The 18,993-nt window shown below is 54.2% G+C and overlaps 2 protein-coding genes across 2 annotated transcripts in view; one reads left to right on the top strand and one right to left on the bottom strand.

The window, feature by feature from the left end:
• The window catches only part of LOC109291154 (tubulin beta chain-like), a 14,235-nt gene extending 7,160 nt beyond the window's left edge, over positions 1–7,075 (top strand). Inside the window, exons 8-10 of the mRNA XM_019508017.1 lie at positions 1,560–1,635; positions 3,418–3,559; positions 5,330–7,075. Coding sequence (XP_019363562.1) covers positions 1,560–1,635; positions 3,418–3,559; positions 5,330–5,562 — 451 coding nt within the window. The 3' untranslated portion in view covers positions 5,563–7,075. The remainder of the gene's footprint in view (positions 1–1,559; positions 1,636–3,417; positions 3,560–5,329) is intronic.
• Positions 7,076–7,165: 90 nt separating this feature from the next.
• The window catches only part of KIF9 (kinesin family member 9), a 65,424-nt gene continuing 53,596 nt past the window's right edge, over positions 7,166–18,993 (bottom strand). Inside the window, exons 18-22 of the mRNA XM_019508019.1 lie at positions 13,771–13,979; positions 12,979–13,158; positions 11,456–11,571; positions 8,841–8,945; positions 7,166–7,405 (exon numbers count right to left, since the gene is read on the bottom strand). Coding sequence (XP_019363564.1) covers positions 7,298–7,405; positions 8,841–8,945; positions 11,456–11,571; positions 12,979–13,158; positions 13,771–13,979 — 718 coding nt within the window. The 3' untranslated portion in view covers positions 7,166–7,297. The remainder of the gene's footprint in view (positions 7,406–8,840; positions 8,946–11,455; positions 11,572–12,978; positions 13,159–13,770; positions 13,980–18,993) is intronic.

The following is an 18,993-nucleotide window of genomic DNA, read 5'->3' as shown; positions in this document are numbered from 1 at the left end:
TTCAGGTCCCATCGCCTCTCCTCATAGGGCCTGCCCTGCTGCCCCCTGATCATACGAGTGGCCTCCTCTGGACCCTCTCCATGCTGTCCACATCCCTCCTGAAGTGCGGCGCCCAGAACTGGATGCAGTACTCCAGCTGCGGCCTGACCAGTGCCGCACAGAGGGGGAGGATCACCTCCTTGGACCTGCTTGAATTCTAGCTCAGAGCACTTCCGTGTGCCCCTCCTCTGACTCTGTGCTAATTGATGAGGATGTGTATTCCTCCTTAATGTACAGGACCACACCCCCGCCTTTCCTCCCTGTCCTGTCCCTCCTGTACAGCCGATAGCCCTTGACATTCACCGCCCAGTCCTCCCTTGAGTCCCACCACGTTTCAGTGATCCCCACTATGTCCAGGTTGGTGTCAGCTAGCAGGAGGGTAAGTTCCTCTTGCTTGTTTCCCATACTACGAGCGTTTGTGTAGAGGCATTTGAGGCCTCCTGTGGATGTGTGCACTGACCCCCTACTTTCAGCATTGCCCTGGCCCCTGTTGCTTACCTGTGTACATGTTCCACTCGTCGGCCTAAGCGGGGCTGTACTTGTGAGTGTTGCTTGTTTTACCACCCTCCTTGGGAGAAAGTTTTTCTTAATATCAAACCTCAACTTCCCTTGCTGCAGCTTGAGCCCATTGCTTCTTGTCCTGTCATCTGCCCCCACTGAGCACAGTCCAGCTCCATCCTCTGTGCAACCCCCTGCAAGAGGCGCAGCTCTGAAGGCCACTGCCCCAAGCCTTGGTACTAGCAGGCCTCTTGCAGGAGGTGTTTTCCTTACAAGCCCGGCCCCTGAAAACATGTGGCTTCCTGACAGGCTCAGCATCCAGGCATAAAAGCACCATGTTTGCAGATCCCAGGGCTCACCCGTGTGATCCCGGGGGTCTCCAAAGGCCCGTCTGTCTCGTGCATTTCAAGCCGGTCTCAAGATTGTGGAGGTCGGATGCACGACTCGCCTGGGGTGGGCCGGACCGCAGACCTGCCACTGCTTGGTTCACACAGCCCCGCTCCACCGAGGGGTCCGATCAGCGAGGGGTGAACGTCCCTGCTTGGTCAGGAGCCGTTTGGTTTCTCTTGGGCTCCAGCTGCCTTAACCCCTACTTTTTGAGGAAGTCAAACCCACAAGTAAGTCGGTTGTTACAGCAGCAAATCCCAGAAGACAAGGCAGGAAACCCTGTGATTTCCCCAGGCGCATAACTCCCTTCTTGCTTTTTTGTATCCCCAGGGGCTGCTCGGTGACTTTTACTTGCACTAGCGTGTGTCAGGGGCAGGTGATGGCTCTCAGCACCATCCCACAGCCTGTGAGAGAGGAGACTTAGCTCAGGGCAGCATGCAAACCACCTGGGTGAAGTAGCGCCACAGCAAGCAGCTTCCTGGGTTTTCAAAGCCATCAGGAGGAAGCTTCTTGCATCCTTTCCTAGGAGGTGCTGGCAGTGGCTTTGCTGGGCTCTGCCCCCCAGCCGGGGGTGGAAGCAGCTGGTCTATTCCCCTGCAGCCGTTGCTGAGTTGGGTCTGTTTTCCCTCTCCCAGGGGCACGGTGTTTTGGGACAGCCTGGCTTCTTCGTCTGTGCACTACTTACCTCGCGAGTCTCACGCTGGGCAACCCGTATCCTTTCTCCCAAACTTTCCTGAGTCAGGCAATGTGGAGCAGGCCATTACAGGCAGGCACAGGCTGAGAGAAAGCCCTGTTGCAGAGCCTGGCTGAGGCAGGGAGAGAGAAAGCAAAACCTTGCATGAGTTTTGCACACGGATGTCGAATGCACTAGGATGTGGAGCAGACAGATGCGCCATTATCCTGGGATAGCTGTGTGGCAGGCCAGTAGGGGGCACTCCTGCGTTGAGCCACCCACCTCCCTGTGCCCGACCACCGTCCAGGCTCCAAGTACCTCCCTGGGGCACCTTGCGTCCGGCCGACCCCCTTCCTGAAGCACACTCGCTAGCCTGGGGGTAACGTAAGCTGCCACCACCCTGAGAAGGGACTGTCTCTCGGCCCAGTGTCCTCGGGGAAACACAGGCCTAATAGTTCTACGGGTACTCGACCCAGCACAGGCACTCGGGGCACTTCCCCAAGTCGGGGGCCAAAAAGGAAAGTCTCCCTTAGTCCGCAGACCTAAGGGGCCTCTTAGGCATAATTTAGACCCACCCCTCAATAAGTCTCCCACAGTGGTCATGAAGGAGAACTTTATTGATCACAGGGGTTGGGTGAAAATAGGGTACAAAATAGAGCAATCTCATAGAAATTCCATCGAGCAAAACAGTCTGGCTGAGGTAGCCTTTGGATCACGCATCTGAGTTACTGCCGGCTAGATATCTAACCAGATCTCCAGCAGCTTACTCACAAGCGTCATCCCGAGGCTGTTGGAGATCCCCTCTGGAGGCAGGCCATTCCTAGCTCATGAGTTATGGGGGAGAGAGACAGTTTCAGATGGTAAACTCCTCTCTAAATCTGAGTCCCCGCATGGCTGCTGCCCCCTCCTCCTGGGCAGTCTTAACTTATATAGCCCCTGTGACCTCATTCACCTGGTCCAATGGAGGCCAGCTCCAGTTGGCTGTCGGCCAATCAATTTGAAATACATCACTAGTTGCTAGGCAGACTCTAGCCCACCAGGTAGAAGCCCCCCACCCAGGTAGCTGATACCAGTCACGAGGCAGAGGCAGCAGGTCCCCCCTCCCTCATGAATGCAGCCAGCTCAGGTTACCTAAAGAGATAGGGTAAGGTGTGTCTCCTCTGCTGGGCCCGTCCTAATCGCATTGTCACAGCACAGAGATTTTGGAGAGACACAAAGGTGGCTTCCTGCCACAAGCTGCGTGCAGCAGGTGGATGCGACTGGGCTGTATCACTGGGTAGCAAAGGAGCAGGGAACAGCCTGTTCGCCCAGGGCTGTCCCAGGACAAGCTGACAGGTGTACCCATGTAGCTGACACGGGCGTAGCTCTACCCTGGATTTCTCCACCCCCAGTGCAGGTTGCATGGCCATATGTCACATGCCCCCTCCTACACGTAGATGTGTCCAGACCCTGGGTCCATCAGAGGCAGTCAGTGGAGAAGTTGGCTTCCTCCAGCACCAACCTACGGTGACTGACCCCCACAGGGTTTGCTTAAGCAGATCAGAGAACCACCCTGGCTGTACTTGGGAGGCCAATGGTATTATCCCCATTACGCAGAGGGGAAAGCAAAGGCAGGCAGCTCTCCTAGCAGGAAGAGAGCCAGGAAGACACCCCAGCTGTGCTGGGTGTCACGGGTTTCATGAGGGTCCCTGGGTTGCGATTCCCATGCAACTAAATGTGTGACCCCTTTGTCTGGCCCCTGGCAAGGGGGTCTGGAGGGAGGCAATGGGGCTGTCTCCGGGTCTACCATTGCCTCGGTCCTTAGCTCGCCTCGCCGGCAGCATCACAGCACAGCCGTGCTCGCCGTAGCCCGCAGCCCTGACAAGGACTCCTTCCTGCGGGCCCACGGCTCGGTGCTGAAGAGACTGCACCAGGCCTGCCGGTGCGTCCCCTGGAACCCCTTCCCCATCAGCTGCTGGACGGGTGAGTCTTGCTGCCCGTCCTGGCATGTGGCTCCTGCGGGCTGGGGGTCACAGCGCCCACTGGTCCAGCTCCAGTGCAGCCAGGCTGCAGAGGCCAAAGCTGCATCGTCCTGGGGCAGGAGAGGAGGTGGTGGGGTGAGAGCATTTGCAGATGTGTCAGCACGTGCTGAGGCATTGCAGAGCTGTGATGGCCTTCGCGGGGTTGCATGCCCCAGGCTGATGCCAGCTCCAGGTCACCAAGGCGTACCCACAGCCTTCCACATCACGGCTAGTCTGAGCCCATGTCAAAGCACTGAGCACCTTGCAAGCACTCGCTGTGCCCTGCCAGTCCCCTGCAAGGCTAGTAGGGGCTAGGTGACATGCCTGGGGTTGTGCAGAAGGGCAGTGGCAGAAACTGAGCCCAGAGGCCTGGACTTCTATATCTTAACCATGACGCTCTCCTTCCTGGTATTACATGAGACAGTTTGGGCCTGGTGAATGCAGATGCATTGACCTGAATGGAGTTGGCGCTGCTTAGCCAAGCCTGGTCCCCTGGGGGGAGATGCATGATGCCTCCGTGGCTTAGCCTGGCACTGCACGGGTCCATGGAGGGGCAGGGGGGAGCAGTCAAGTCAGAGTTCACAGCCCTGCTCTTTGTAAGGGAGCTAAGCAGTCCTTAGACGATCGGCCAGAGCCTGGCTGGACTGGAAAGCGGCTCGGGAAAGCAGGTCTGCAACCTGCTGCATCCGCTTGTCCTTGGGGTTCCACCAGCAAAAGCCGCAGGCGCCCCTGAGGGCAGTGGAAGGAGACAAGAGCAAAAAGGGGAAAAGAGGAGAGAAATCATGATAAAGTAGATGGAGCAGTGACCCTTTGTGGGGGAAAGTCCTTCGGGTTCATCTGTTTGCCTGCCAAGAAGTGGTGGAGAAAAGCAGGCCCCTTGGTAGGACCCATTGGTTGTAGAAACCCCTTGAAACTGTCCCTTATCCTCCCGATGGATTTATATTGTGCCAGGAGCTCGGTCATAGAGCCAAGCCCAGGGGTGCTGAGCAAACCCAGAACAAATTTGTGGGCTGAGGCAGCGAGGGCACTACCACATGTTCTTTGCGGGAGTCATGACCATTGTGGCCATCGGCCTTTTATCGATCGCTTCTCCCACAAACACTGGAGCCGTGGCTCCAAGTCAGGGTTGAACTGAAAGCTGCGCACTGGAGACATGAGTCAGGCACAAAAAATAGGTGCAGAGGAACCAGCTTCTGGGTCCAGCCCCGCTTTGAAGTGCACCTGGCATAGCACCTCCACAGGCAGTGGTGCCAGAGGGCTAACGATGCTGGCATGTTCGTTTGGAGCCAGTGCTGTGTCTGGCTGACGGTCGTGTGGGATGGGGGCATGCGGAGTTGTGTGAAGGGTCCTAGTTCACTGGAGGATGTGACAGGAACATGTGACTGTGAAGTGAGGCAAGTGTCATGCCCTTTACCAAGGGGAAACTGAGGCACAAATGGTCAGCTGAGGCTGGGTCACGCAGGGAGTCAGTGAGGGAAGGATAAGGCCTTCCAAGATGTCCCAAGGGCAGCAAGCCCTTTGTACAGTCCATCCCCACACCTTAATGCTATTGATAGCTCTTGGCACTGGAGAACCTAACTCAGCTGGGCCGGGCACACAAATCCTTTCCCCACCGGGGACAGGTCGATGCCGTGTGGCCCTTCTCACCCAGGTTAAACGCTTGGCTGTTCTGGGTGGGAGGAGTAGGGGCTAAACAGCTAACGCTGGTGCTGAGATGACTCTCCTCCCCCAGACTCTCACAGTGTCATGGAGCCGGGATCTCACAGCCACTCCCTGACCGTCTGCACCAACCACAGCAGCTCAGCCGATTTCCTGCAGCAGGTAGCAGAGAGAGCCCAGGTCATGTATCGGGCCGGCGCCTACCTCCACTGGTACTGGCGCCACGGCTGCGAGGAGGAGGATTTCCGGCAGGCCTTCGACACGCTTCGTTCTGTGACGGATGACTACGGACACCTGGGGGAGTAACGCAAGGACGCCTTCCCCAAGGAAGCGCTGGGTAGGGCGATCTCTCATTAAAGGGCTGTGGTTCAGGGTGACCCGGCCGGGAACCAGTACTGTGGCAAGTGGCACTGACGCCAGAATGAGCTTCTTGGCTAGTGTGGCAAACAGCCCTGAGCTCCTCTGGCCCATGGACCTGGCAGGGGAATAGATGCCCCACGCCAGTGACCCAGGCCCAGGGGCAAATGCTGAGCAAAGGGGTGGCAAGGGCCAGCATGGTGGAGTCAGCAGAGCCGGGGAAATCATTTTCTGTAGCATGTACTACCCTGTGGAGCAAAGGAAGAGACAAGGGACATCCTCAGCCGTCCTGGGCTGACCACAAGCCAGAGCTATGACCTCCCAGGACACAAACCAAGGCTCAAAGGCTCCCGCTTGTGTCAGGCTGGGATGCACAGCTCTGGGAGCACTTCCCTGTTTGCCTGACAGGCAGGAGGGGACATCCCTGGGACTCCTCATGTCAGGACAGTGGGGCAGACTCTGGCCCCTAATTCAGCATCCGGAGAGGGACCTGAGCATAAGTAATGCGGCCAGACAAGCCGTCAGAGCCCATCTCACTCCCGATCAGTCCTGTTCTGAGACCTGAGACAGGGTGGCTTGGATGGGGGACGGGGCTTCCTGCATCCAGCAGAAGCCTCGGGCAAACCCTGGCCTGCCCTGGGGCTCGGAGAGGGGTGTCGCTGGGAGGGCTCCTCCTGCAGGGTGCCCAGCGGAGAGCAGCCTCCCCTGCGAGCTCTCGGAGCTGCCCCAGGGAGCGACTAGGCACGCTGGCTGCGGCACATGCCAGGGCAGAAGCTGGCTCGCTTCCTTCTGCTGGCCGCAGTCCCTCGCGGGCGCCACGCAATTGCATGCCTCTTCTCTCTGCTCTCCAGATGGGCTCCCATGAACACAGTGCCTGGCAGGACAGCTGGCAGAGGAGCTCTGCTGAGTGCGTTGAGCCTCCTCCAGGCAGGGTGCCCAGGGGAGGGGGCTGAGGGTCTTTCCTTGTGGGCCCCTGGGGCTCCCTCAGTTCTGGGCTGCTCCAGGGGCTGGTGAAGGCCCTGGGGATGCTCAGACACTTGCAGCAGTGCCTGGGCTGTGCCCTCAGGGTGCTGCAGGCGGTCCCTGTTGCCTCTCTCTCCTCTGCCCCCAACGTGCCCCCTGAGCTGCAGCTTCCAAGAGGTTGGAGGCAGGCTTGCCCAGGGGATCTGTTCCCTGGCAGGGTCCCTGTGCTGCCCCGGCCCCATTACCTATGTGAAGGGGTCAGATCTATTAGACTCTTGCCCTTAGAAAGCTCCTACATCTCGGGCTCCTCCAGAGAAGCCCAGCCAGCCAGGGGAGCTTGGAGCTGACAGCCTTGCTCTTTCCAAGGCTAAAACAAGCATGAAAAGAACAATCCTTCCGAGTCTCTTCATCCCTCATGGAGAAGCAGAGGGGGAAGCTCTCACAAGCGCTTCTACCAGGTGCTGCCTTTTCCAGGAGCACTCGGCGAAACAGGTCCTCTGTTGTTTCAGGTCGCTAACCTGCATTTCATCGTGCTGCACAGTGACGGCCTGGGATGCCAACTGCCTTCATTCTCACTGGACCAAAGCTCTTTTTCATTACTACAGCTTTATTTCTTGATCAGTCTACCCCAAAAATAAAGGCGGGAGCTGTCTGAGGTCGTTTGGTTTAGTTCCCTCACGCGGGCCAGCGTGCAGAGGGCTCCGCTCTGCCTCTGTATCCGTCACACGATGTGCAGAAGCGATAAGGGTTTGTTCTTCGTGGCAGCTGGGAGGAGTCCGGGTTTCTTCTGCATTTGCTGGAGCGAGGTCACGGTTCTGAGGTAACTGTGCTGATGAAGGAAAACGAGATCTAGTTATTCCCTGGGCTTCTGCCCCCCAGTCTGGTGGTTCGGAGGCGGATGGGGGCATGGCACGGAGACCCTTTCAGTCTCACCTTCTCTCTGGGTTGAGCGCGGCCCATCCCGAGAACCAAGGAGCTGCCCCACTGCATGACACCAGTAGCCCATCAAGTCTGGTATCTCCCCTCCAACCTGTGCCCTGAAGCTGTTCCTTGCCCTGAGACGCCCCCGTGGTAGTGGCCCATCTCCTACAAACCAAGCCACTGAGGTAACTTGGGGATGGGGAAACCACTGCCAGCTGGCTCTGGCCTGCAAAGGTCTGAGCTGGGCCATGGGGGCCAGAATGGAGACCCCCCGGTCAGCCTCATGTCCCTGCCCCCGCCCCCCCCCCACTGCTGCAAGGGGAAGGTGTCAAGGTAGGTAGGAGGGTAATGCAGCCTCCTCACTGCCACGTTTACCATTGCCGATGGCTGCTGGCAACTACAATTAGTGCCAGTTAATGGTGGGGAGAGGGGGCAGCAACGGAGTCTGAGAGGGGCCGCTGGCCCTGCCAACACCCCCACATCAGCAGCTTCTCCTGCAGAGGGGCCGGGATAGGAGGCTGATGAGGCTTCCCTGTTTCCTGTCTCTGGTGGTGGTGCGCTGGGGCAGGTATTTCCCGTGGCCGGGTGGCAAGAGGCTGCCCACCGGTGGTAAAAGGCTCCCAAGCCCTGGTGGAAGTCAGGGTAGCGCTCTCCGTGCAATGCCAGCAGGGAGCCAGCCCGCGGCCTCTGAACTCTACCTCTGCTGAAGTGACTTGATGCAGAGCTCAGCAGCACAAGCTGCAGAGCGGGGCGGTGATGAAGGGGGCTGCCAACACTTTACACCAGAGGTGGGCCAGATCCAGCCCACGGCACTGTCATCCTGTCTGCTGGGCATCCCATTCATCTGGACTTGGCAGTGGAGAAGCAGTGGTCCTGTTGGATCTGGCACCTGGTGTTAGGGGCTAGGAGGGGGAAGTGCCGCCCCCTCCCCCAGGACCCAATCTCAGTGCATGGGGACACCACTACCCTAGACCAGTGGTTCTCAAGCTTTTCCGCACTCCTGGATAGACTCAAGCACCCCTTGAAAAATGCCAACTTAGTTCTCACTCTTTTCTTGACTACAGAAAAACTAGAGCCATTCTTCCATTGCAAAGAACTCGGCACAACCACAACCATGGGTTTCTATTGGAAATCTCTGTGTGCCTCTTGTGATAAAGGGATCCCGGGTGAGAATCACTGCCCTAAATGCACTACATCATTATACCGGTGCCTTTGGAAAGGCTCGCCCAAGCCCCGCTGTCCTGCTGGAGCGGTCTACTCCAGAGGTAAGAGCACGGCAAGGAGCTGCTCTCACAGCACACGCCAACACATCCACTTGGGATCTGGGCCCCTGGGCGCACTACCTGCTGCTCCATCTTCGATTTGGCATTGTAGAAGGGGACTGAACCTGGGCAGGCTGGCAACGCTGCTTTCTGCATCCGGTCAAACCTCTCCTGCTCATCTTCGTCCTGGGAGAAAGAGACAGGCAGAACCCAGCCCCATATAAAACACGGGGAGGACTGGTTGGGAGGTTGTAGGAAACAAAAGGGTTATCAATGAACCTTCAGCCTAATGATGCCATGGGCATGGGGCCATATGACAGTTCAGAGACCTGGACTGGAAGTGAGAGCCTTCCCCTCTCGGGGGGGGGCTTACATGTAACTCTGGGCAGGTGGCAGAAGACTTGTCAGCCAGTGTAAATGCTGACAACTGTTCTCCCAACTCTGTGGCTTCTCATAGCCTTGCTCTCTCCAGAAAGCACTTAGGAGGCCTGGGTGTGGACAGGCTCTGACTCAGGCAAGCCTGTACATCTAATGGGGTGCCTGGTGACATGCTAAGATGCCAAAAAGGGACAAGGAAGAAGCCAGGACTCCTGAACAGCTGCTCTAGGTTGTCTCTCTCTTTCAGGGGCTCCCAAAAGAAAGGCCTCATATGTAAGCAAGGGGCAGGAACTTGATGCCCCTGAAATTCAGGGGAGCTTTGCCTTGGACTTCAGTTTTGTGTTGGACTTTCACCTCGTGGGCTTATCTCATTTGCTGGATACAGAGTCCCAACTGGTATCCTGTCTCTTCCATGATCCTCATAGATGTCTGGCCTGTAGTTTCCTGGTACATTTAAGAACAAGCTTCCTCCATTTCCCCTCACCTTATACTTGCTGCATGTAGTCTTACAGCCATGTAATTCAATAGGTAGGCAAGAAATCCATCATGATACCCCTCAAGACACTTCCAAAAGACACATTACAAGGGAACGTAAGAAGTCCCAGCCCTCCACGACCTCTTTTGCTTTTGTCCCTCCCAGGCACCTGGCTCTCTGAGTTAATTGAAGGCTGCCACGTGAAGCCCAGAGTCCCTGTTTTCTCTCCTGGTGCCTTCCTTTCCTTTTCTATCGTACCATCATCACCTCCCTGGTAAGGTGAAGAGTGCCCAGGAGCAGGTCTGCCTCATTATGCTGTTGACTGTAGGAAGCCAGGCCCCAGATACAAATCCAACCCCAACCCCTTCCTCATCTCTGGCTGCCTCCCAATCTGGTCACCTGCATCATCTGACCTCTCTGTCCAGCCCTGCTCCTGCAGTGCCTCGACAGTGGTCCCCACAATCTCTTTGCCCTCTGCTTTTATCCTGCTCTCTGACACTTGCCCATGCCTTTTGGCTCTTGTCTTCAGCTCTTGACTGCAGTTCCTGACCTTGTCTCCAGCTACCTGACCCTGGGTCTTGGCTTCTGGGTTCTTGTCTTACACCTCCTGACTTTGGTGCTTGATCAGGGCCCTAGCCCCCCTGTGAGGCAGCTCGCACCCCAATTTCCAACAGCTTGAGCAGCCAAAGTCCTTTTCAATGCACCAGGCTTATCTGCTGAGGCTGGCTTCCTGCAGCTAGGAGGGTCATGAGGCACAACTGCATCAGTCAGGTGGCTCTTGTCTAGCCACAACCCGGGTGCAAGCCCTTAACCCTAACACTCCCAAGTTTCCAGCTACCTTCACTTTGCAACGTATTAAAGATGCAAGTCAAACCAGGCTGTAAACCCAGACTTGGGCCTAATTGAGTGCAGGACCAAACTAAGTACCCTGGGATGCATCAGCAACCTACATCTGCAGAGCTGGGGCTTTGGTGGTGTTCAGCAGTGGGGCGTCTTGGCTGCTTTCAGTGGCAGTGAGGTCTTCTAATGCTTGACCCTGAGCTTTCCAGTCAAATGAAACCATGGTCCAGTCAGGGCAAAGGAATTCCTTTTCAGTTATAATTCCCAAGTGTCCTTGCAGTGTGTATAATACAGGCAAGGTGGTAATCTCTCCCTTCTCAGTAGCGGGTGGGTCTGGGCTGTCACTCTGTACTGCAGAGATGGTTCCACGTCAGTGGCAATGTATGCGGAAGTGTTTGAGCACCTTTGGTATGGAAGGCACCACGTCTGTGGCAAACAAAGCTCTGGGTCTGAATCCCATGTTTCAATATAACCCAAACCCTGGACAGGGTTCAGAGGAGAGCAACACGCAGGAGGAAGAGCCTGGGGAATATGAATGTTAAGAGAACTGTCCATGCTCAGGAAGGACAAAGGGTCACTGATTCCCACAGGAATCCTGTCTCTACAGATGTCTGGCGCAGCGCCGAGAGCTGCTCTCAGTGCCGGCAGGACAATGGCGTTGTAAACACTACAGATCATAGAGGCTGGGAACAAGTCTCCCAGCTGCTCCCTGCACCTCCTACCTGGTTTGGTTATTGATAGCACACAGATCACCATCTGCTTGAAGGAATCTATTTCCTATCATTCACTTAGATCATACACCAAAGTGAGACCCACCTGCTGACAGCAGCTCTCCTGCTTCTTTCCCTACAAATGACATCTCAAAGCTAAACAGCACCGCTCAGAAAAAGAGTCCAAACTATAACTACCCCCCATATTGCCTCTGGAGGACTACTAGTGTTCTTACTGGCAACGCAACACCCGTTAGCAAGCAGAGAAGGAAGAAGTGCATGGCAAAACTCACCAGACACATGACTCTGTTAATGGGGATCATACCAGGTCGGATGTTGCCACCGGGTTTTATCGCTTCCTGCATGCCCTCGGGAATAAGGAAGGATTCATTGTACCAGATTTCAAACTCTGAAAGGCAGAAGGAGAGGACAAGAAATGGGGCTGCAATGGGGAAGGAGACTAGGGCTTTCTGCCATGTGGACTGCAGTACTTTAACCATGCGGCAGAGCTGCTGTCAGATGAAACCTGCTGCACGTGGACAGGTTATATAATCTGCTGCCTTTACATGGGAAGCAGGTCTCAAACATGCTCTGTCCTTGGGGAATCCATTATGTAGGTGCAGGGTAGAGCTACCCCGAATGGCCGCTGGAGGTCATTGTTCCTGCACGCTGGGACAGAGGAAAACCGTTTTCAATCTGGCATCGAGAACCTCAGGCGAAGCAGCAATAGGTGGCCAGCACATTTGTGGTCTGTGAGCCCAGCACTAATGGGCGTGCTGTCCCATAATAGCAAGTGAGCATGCACAGCAGGTGTTGCAAAGCTGCTGGGACAAGCCTTGTTGTTAATAACAGGCATTTCCCAGGCAGCCGTCTCCAAGGTCTCCACTCCTCCCTACGTTCCTCACAGGGCCGGGATTCAAGGGAAGTGAGGCCCTGGGGAAGCTCTATTCTGCAGGACTGCCCCACACAGGACTTAGGGCAGGGTGGGGAATGCTACACACAGAGCTCTGCTTTCACTACCCCTGTGCCAATGTGAGTATAAGGGCACTGGCTTTCTGCCCTGACTTGAACGAGACATCTCAGCATTAAAAGCATTTGCGTGGGTGACCCTGGGATTTCACATTTCAGCAAATGCAAACATCTGGAGCTCCAAGTGTGGGCCAAGTCTTGGTTGCCCCTGAAGCCAATGGCAAAACTTCAATGCAATTAGGATTTGGCCCCAAGTGGAGCAGTCTGAACAAAACACAATGCATTTGTTTCAGCCTGGGAGGTCCCTGTAAGCTTGGGCCTTGGTGTTTGTAGAAAATGGAGTAATAGATACATGTGAAGCTTCCAACTGCTTCCAACTGTGATACGTCTACATCTCAAGTCATGAACTCGCAGGCTTGGCAAGGTTCTTGGTCAGCCCCCTGCAGAGGCAGGATGCACTGTTCCTAACGCAAGGCAGACAGACGCCTGTCTAGCCTTTTCTTAAAAACCCTCAGTGCAGGAGAATCCACCACTTCCCTGGGCAGCTTTTTCCACTGACCTGTTGCTATTTCAGTTAGGAAGTTTTTATTTGGGATTGGATCTAAAACTGCTTTCCTGCAACTTAGACCCATTGTCACCAGACGTGCAGTGGTGATTCGCAAGTGACAGCTGGGAGGAAGTTCGGTCGTAGGGACCCCTAAATTTTGGTAGGTGTAATTGCTGTTATTTCTGTAGGTGCAATTGCTGATATTTAAACACCTGCTCCCTGTTTGATGAGCACTACCAGGTTCTTGGAGATGCTACTGACTGCCCTAGGTGGGATACTGTCTGGAAGCACTGCATGTACCTGAGATCAGTCTGCTGCGGCACTGGCCCACCAGCTGTTGACAGTACTGGATTTCTGCCCTCAGGTCCTGCAGTTCATCATAATCAGACCTGTACTGTTTCTTCAGATCCTGGAGCTTCATGATCAGCAAGAACTCCTCCTCGTCGATTATGATCTGTCCTTTCTCATCAACATACTCCCCTGCAGGGGCAGAGAAGGAAGTGAGGGTTCCTCATGGGTGGAGGAGAGTGAGAAAGAACAGTGATCGTGCTCTTAACCACACACTAGTTACCCAGTTATAATGAGGTTAACCACACGATCAGCGTTTCCTCAGACCCACCGCTGCATGGAGCTGGAGCAGCTAATTCCTGAACCTGCTTAGATCTCATGTCCTCCCCAACGTAGCAGCGTGTAACTAAAGTGGGTTGACTGTGCTTCCTGGTTACTTATCTCCTGCATGACACATGCATGATATGTGCATCCTTTTCCACCCCAGGGGCCAGTCCAGACTGATCAGTTCAAACAGGAGCATGTACACTCAAAGCTAAGTCACTGCTACTCTGCCAAGGGGCAGGCAAAAGGGTTTTACACTGAACTGGCCTAATTCTTTTCTGAATGACACCAGCTCCATGTCAGCCTGAAATCCCTCTGGACATCCTGGGCCTGCAGTCTTCAACTGCATAAAGCCTGTGTAACAGGGCCCTGGGTGGCTGGTGAGCTGGGGGAAGAGGTGGCACTGGAGGGATAAAGCAACTGCTCTTCCCTACTCCTGCCCGGATCTGGGGTTATCCATCCCCCCCGGCTGATGCTCACCCTGCAGCTCCCGTTCCTGCTTCTGAAGCTCAAGGGCCTCCTTGGTGATGTCCATCTGGTGCTTTATGAGGTTGATCCTCTGGGTTATCTCGCCTGCCTTCCTCTTCCTGTCACTGAGGATGGCTTTGTTCTCCTTGAAGATCCGGTTGATCTCGCTCCCACGCTCATTTTTGAAGTCCTCAAATGCCACCGGCTTCAAGGGAGGGGTACTGCATCAGGGCCAAAGAAGAAAGATACAGAAAGACTCAGTTTGCTCTGGCTTTGGGCTTGATTGACTTCCGCAGAGCAGGATGACAGGGCCTGTAAACCATTACAGGGCCCATCACAACCCATCACTGCGGGGCTCTCTCTGCGGGAGCCTTCACGCCCTTCTCTCTGCTCAATGACTCTCAAGGAGGAAGAGTTACTTACACAGCAGCAAAACTCTCTCGAGGCTGCCTCAGGGTTGATTCTGCCCTGAAGTTGGGTCTTTATTGATCCAAATACCTGAGAGTTGGGGCCCCTGAGGCCAGCCTGGGAACCCAGGGGAGCAGAAAATGCTTATGTGAAGCAAGCCTCTTGCAGGTGCTGGCATATCCTATGAATCTAACTCCCCGGACTAGAATCCCATGGGATTGCCTATGGATCCACATTCTCCCCCAGCATCCCCTATGACTCTACATGTGACACTAACCTCCCGCTGTATTCCCTATGCCACCGTGCCCTTGGCCCAACCTACAGGACAGTGATTCTATGGAGATAATTCTTCATCTACCTTTGCTAACCCAGGGAAGTCATCTTCCAACTCCGTCGAGTTCCCCCTACATTTGTCCTCTAGAAACAGATGCAACACAGGGAGATGGATGACAACGGGCACTGTCTACATGTGAAATTCATACAAATGAATAAATTCTGGCGCACGTTGCCCCAGAGTTTATTGCTCCCGGGTGCCACGTCTTGATGTGTGCCCAGGACTGCAGCACATCGAGCCAGGTCAGAGCAGCTCCAGCTGCTGCCAGAAGGGCAGATACAAGGTACATTGGTGTGAATGTCAATCAGTTCTTGTGGGAACTGAGCCCTGAGTGGTGAAGTGGTGTCAGCGCCTGATTTTGGCCAATGTTTGGAGCACTTAGTGTACGACAGAGGTAGCCAACCTGTAGGCTGTGGGGTCTGTGGCAGACTGGGGAGAGGGCAGGCGGCACAGCAGCAGATATGGCACGGAGCAGAAAGCAGAGCATCACAGCAGGCATGAAGTACAGGGCAGAAGCAGAAAGCAGAGCAGCAGACAGTGCAGGAGAAAGGGGCTGGTGTGGCATTCAAAGACGGCGAATGGCTAGTTTGTGGCATGCCTGCCAAAAAGGTGGGCCCTCACCGATATAAGAGATCCCCAATCTGCCTCAGACCCTGCTGAACTGCACCTCAGCTGAGACACACACACAAGCCGTTCCCACGCACATGCCTTGCGTCCCATGAATATGGTACGAGACCCCTGGAAAGAGGTGTAAGAGCAGGAACTGTACACGAAAATACCATGGTGTGAGGCTAGCCAATGCTGTACTTCCCATTTGCTACCTGGAAGTTACATCCTCAGACGGGCCTTATCCCTGTACCCTTGGCACAGACTAATTCTCCCTTGCATGCAACTCTGTGCCTCTGCAGATACACCCGTGTGACACAATGCAGTCCTGTGTGCAAACATCAGAGCGATCTCTGACCTGGCTTTGCCATCACACAGGCTGCCAATACATGTGCTTGTTTGCATTCTAATTAGAGCATGTCAGAGCCAACTCGATTAATCACGTCTGCCCCACGTTCTAATTAGAAACTCCAGCATGGCCTCCCTGGCATGTGCATTAACCCCCATGCATTTTAAAATGGCTGCAGGGGCACTTTATCTAAACCTTGTCGAATGAGATTTAAATAAAGCCTCTTGCAGCCATTTGTAAACATGCAGGGGCTTAATACATGTGACAGTGAGCTGTTTTAATTAGAGCAGTTGTCCAGATACCATTCTAATTAAAATGCCCTCCCTCCCCGCAAATCCTCGAGCACATGCATAGGCAGTGATAAAGTCTTGTGAGTTCAGTTCTCTACCTGGTATAATGTATTCTCCTCACCAGGACTTCACTGCTCATTCACTGGGGAGGCCACATGTGGAGTCCTGTGTCCAGTTTTGGGCCCCCCACTGCAGAAAGGATGTGGGCATATTGGAGAGAGTCCAGAGGAGGGCAATGAGCATGGGTTGGCGGCTGGAGGACATGACTTGTGAGAGAAGTGCGCTTATTGAGTCTACAGAAGACCGAGGGGGATTGAATAGCAGCCTTCACCTCCCTGCAGGGGGGCTGCAAAGAGGATGAAGCTGGACTGGTCTCAGTGGGGGCAGATGACGGGACAAGGAGCAATGGGCTCAAGTTGAAGCAAGGGAAGTTGAGGTTGGAGATTAGGAAAAACGTTCTCATTAGGAGGACAGTAAAACACTGGAACAGATTGCCCAGAGTGGCTGTGGAGGTTTCCTCTCCAACCTTGGAGGTTTTTAAGACCTGGGTAGACAAAGCCTTGGCTGGGATGGTGTAGCTGGGGCTGGTCCTGCTTGGAGCAGGGGGTTGCACTAGATGTGACCTCCTGAGGTCCCTTCCAGCCCTCATTGTCTATGAGACTATGATTCAGAGCTAGCTCAGGTATCTCTACGCTGCACTCTGCCATGCAGACATACCCAATGTGTTTGGCTAGCTTTACAATAATGGGTGAACCATTTGCATTAGGCTGCAGGGATTCTCTAACCAGTGAAATGTGCTCTGAAATGAGACACACTGATACAAAACTGCCTGCGTAGCTGCTTGAACATAAACATATCCACAGCAAACAGCTGGGTTTTTCTTCACGAGTCAGTGCTGCCACACTGGGAGGCAGGGAGATCTCTTCTCAAGGAGGCGCACAGGGATCCCACACTCCTTTCTTCTGTGGCTCAGCCCTCTGTGCTGTGGGACTGTTTCCGTGGGGCAGGGTGGGATTCATAGCCAGGAGTTCACATATTCCATGCACTGAAAACTCCTCTGATCCTTCTTTCAACATCCCCTAATCCATCTCCTTTTGGGGAGCAGATTCCATCTTCAAACTCCAAAGGGATCAAGGGTGAGAAAGCTTTCAGCCCCACATTGCTGGTAGAGACCTCACCCTGGCCTCATGCTGCAGCAGGGGCAATTTACGCTGGCGATTAGGAGGAACTTTCCGACTTGGAGGGCGGTCAAGCATTGGAGGAGGCACCTAGAGGAGCTGTGGCATCTCCATGCTTGGGAACTTCCAAAAGCAGGTCAGACAGACACTTGGCTGGGGTGGTTTTGTCAGACTGACCCTGCCTTGAGCAGGAAGCTGGACTAGATGTCTTTATATGGTCCCTTCCAGCCCTGCTTTCCTATGATCCTATATGCAGCAGCTTGTGAGGATGAATTTGGCAGGCTGCTGCTCGATAGCTGCAAACCAACTCCAGTCTCAGCGAGCTGGTTTTGGAGTGGCAGCAGCTAAAGCTATAGCTGTGGCTTCCCCTTCTCTGCCAGCAGCTGGACCTTGAGGAGAACAAGAAATACACAAGGAGATTGAAGAAGACTGCGGAGCTGTTTTCAAGAAGGAGTTTTCTTGGAACAGCTTCACTCTGATCTGTGCTGCTTCTGGACTAGTGCAGACCCATGGGATAGGACAGCACAACCAGGGTGACCAGCAGTGGTTGGAGAACTTCAGAAGGACAACGGGCACTTTCCTAGACATCTGCACAGCGCTTACCCTAGCACTGCAGAGGTAGTGGGAGAGTTCCCTCATCTATTCAGAAGTGTGTGGCCATCGCTGCCACTCCTTATTGCTTCCTCTTGGTTACTAGACAGTTCGACCTGGGCAGGCCAAGTGTTAGGGTCATACAAGGGAGGTGTGCAGAGCCATTGAGAAGATACTTCTGCTGTGTGCTGAAAGGCTTGCCCATCCTCAGGGGGTTATCAGTGGCTCTGTGTGTACAGAATATCCCCAACCGTGTTGGTGCAACTGATGAAATCCACATTTCTAGCATCTGATCCCACCATCAGGCTTCAAAGTGCGTAATGCCCTGTGCCTTAGTCTGTTCTGAAGTCTAGCTCCTTCTCTTATTTGTCCTCCTTTTATTGCAGTGTTCCTGAATCTCCTCCCATGCTCTACAAAGACCTTTGAGAGCTCCCCAACCATTTCCTTTTCAGTTCTCCTTGTCTTTATCCTCAAGCTTGCCAAACACTGGTGATTAAGTCCAATGCCTTTAAGGGTCTGGATAATGCAGTTACCAACTCTAGAAGACAAAAAAAGAAAGAAGCTGTTATTGTTTGCTGTCTGCTTTCCATGTTAGCAAAGCTAAGGCATTCACAGTTTTGGGCTTCCATGTCCAGAGTCTCTTTCTAGTCCTGTGAGACCCTGGAGATGATAAGTTCTCTTCCAGTTTCCATCCAGGTTCTTTGGTGTGCTGCTGAGCTGGTATCAAGTTGTCTTCCTTCTGGTTTGCTGTTGTGTTGTATTTCAGGGAGGCTGCATGTGCAGTTTCTAGTTATCTAATTAACATCATGAATGGGGCACTATGAAACCAAGCTAAGGGCTGCATTTGCACTTCTTTAGTTAATCGTAACACTGGAGGACATGCCCCAGATCTAGGTGACCAAAAAGGAATGAAAATAATGATTTACACAGGCTAAAGAGAACTCAGCAAGACAAGCATGGCCCTTCTTTGTCTGGTTTGCTTCCTGCGATGCTGCGGCTAGTAAAGCAACCAAAACGCTGGCTTGCATCCATAGATGCTTCTCAAGCAAATCCCGGGACGTCATTCTCCCCTTGGTACTTAGCCTTGGTGAGGCCACAGCTGGAGTACTGTGCCCAGTTTTGGGCCCCACAATTCAAAAAGGATGTGGAGAAGCTTGAGAGAGTCCAGAGAAGAGCCACACACATGATCAGAGGTCAGGAAAACAGACCTTTCGACAACAGGCTGAGCGCCATGGGGGTCTTTAGCCTGGAAAAGCGCAGGCTCAGGGGGAATCTGATGGCCACCTATAAGTTTATCAGGGGTGACCACCAGGATCTGGGGGAACGTTTGTTCACCAGAGCGCCCCAAGGGATGACGAGGTCGAACGGTCATAAACTACTGCGAGACTATTTCAGGCTGGACGTAAGGAAGAATTTCTTTGCTGTCCGAGCCCCCAAGGTCTGGAACAGCCTGCCATCGGAGGTGGTTCAAGCACCTAC

This window comes from Gavialis gangeticus, unplaced genomic scaffold (genome assembly GCF_001723915.1).
Source record: "Gavialis gangeticus isolate Ggan-Ray unplaced genomic scaffold, GavGan_comp1, whole genome shotgun sequence".
NCBI classification, from domain to species: Eukaryota; Metazoa; Chordata; order Crocodylia; family Gavialidae; genus Gavialis; species Gavialis gangeticus.
This window is presented reverse-complemented; position numbering and strand designations above follow the sequence as displayed.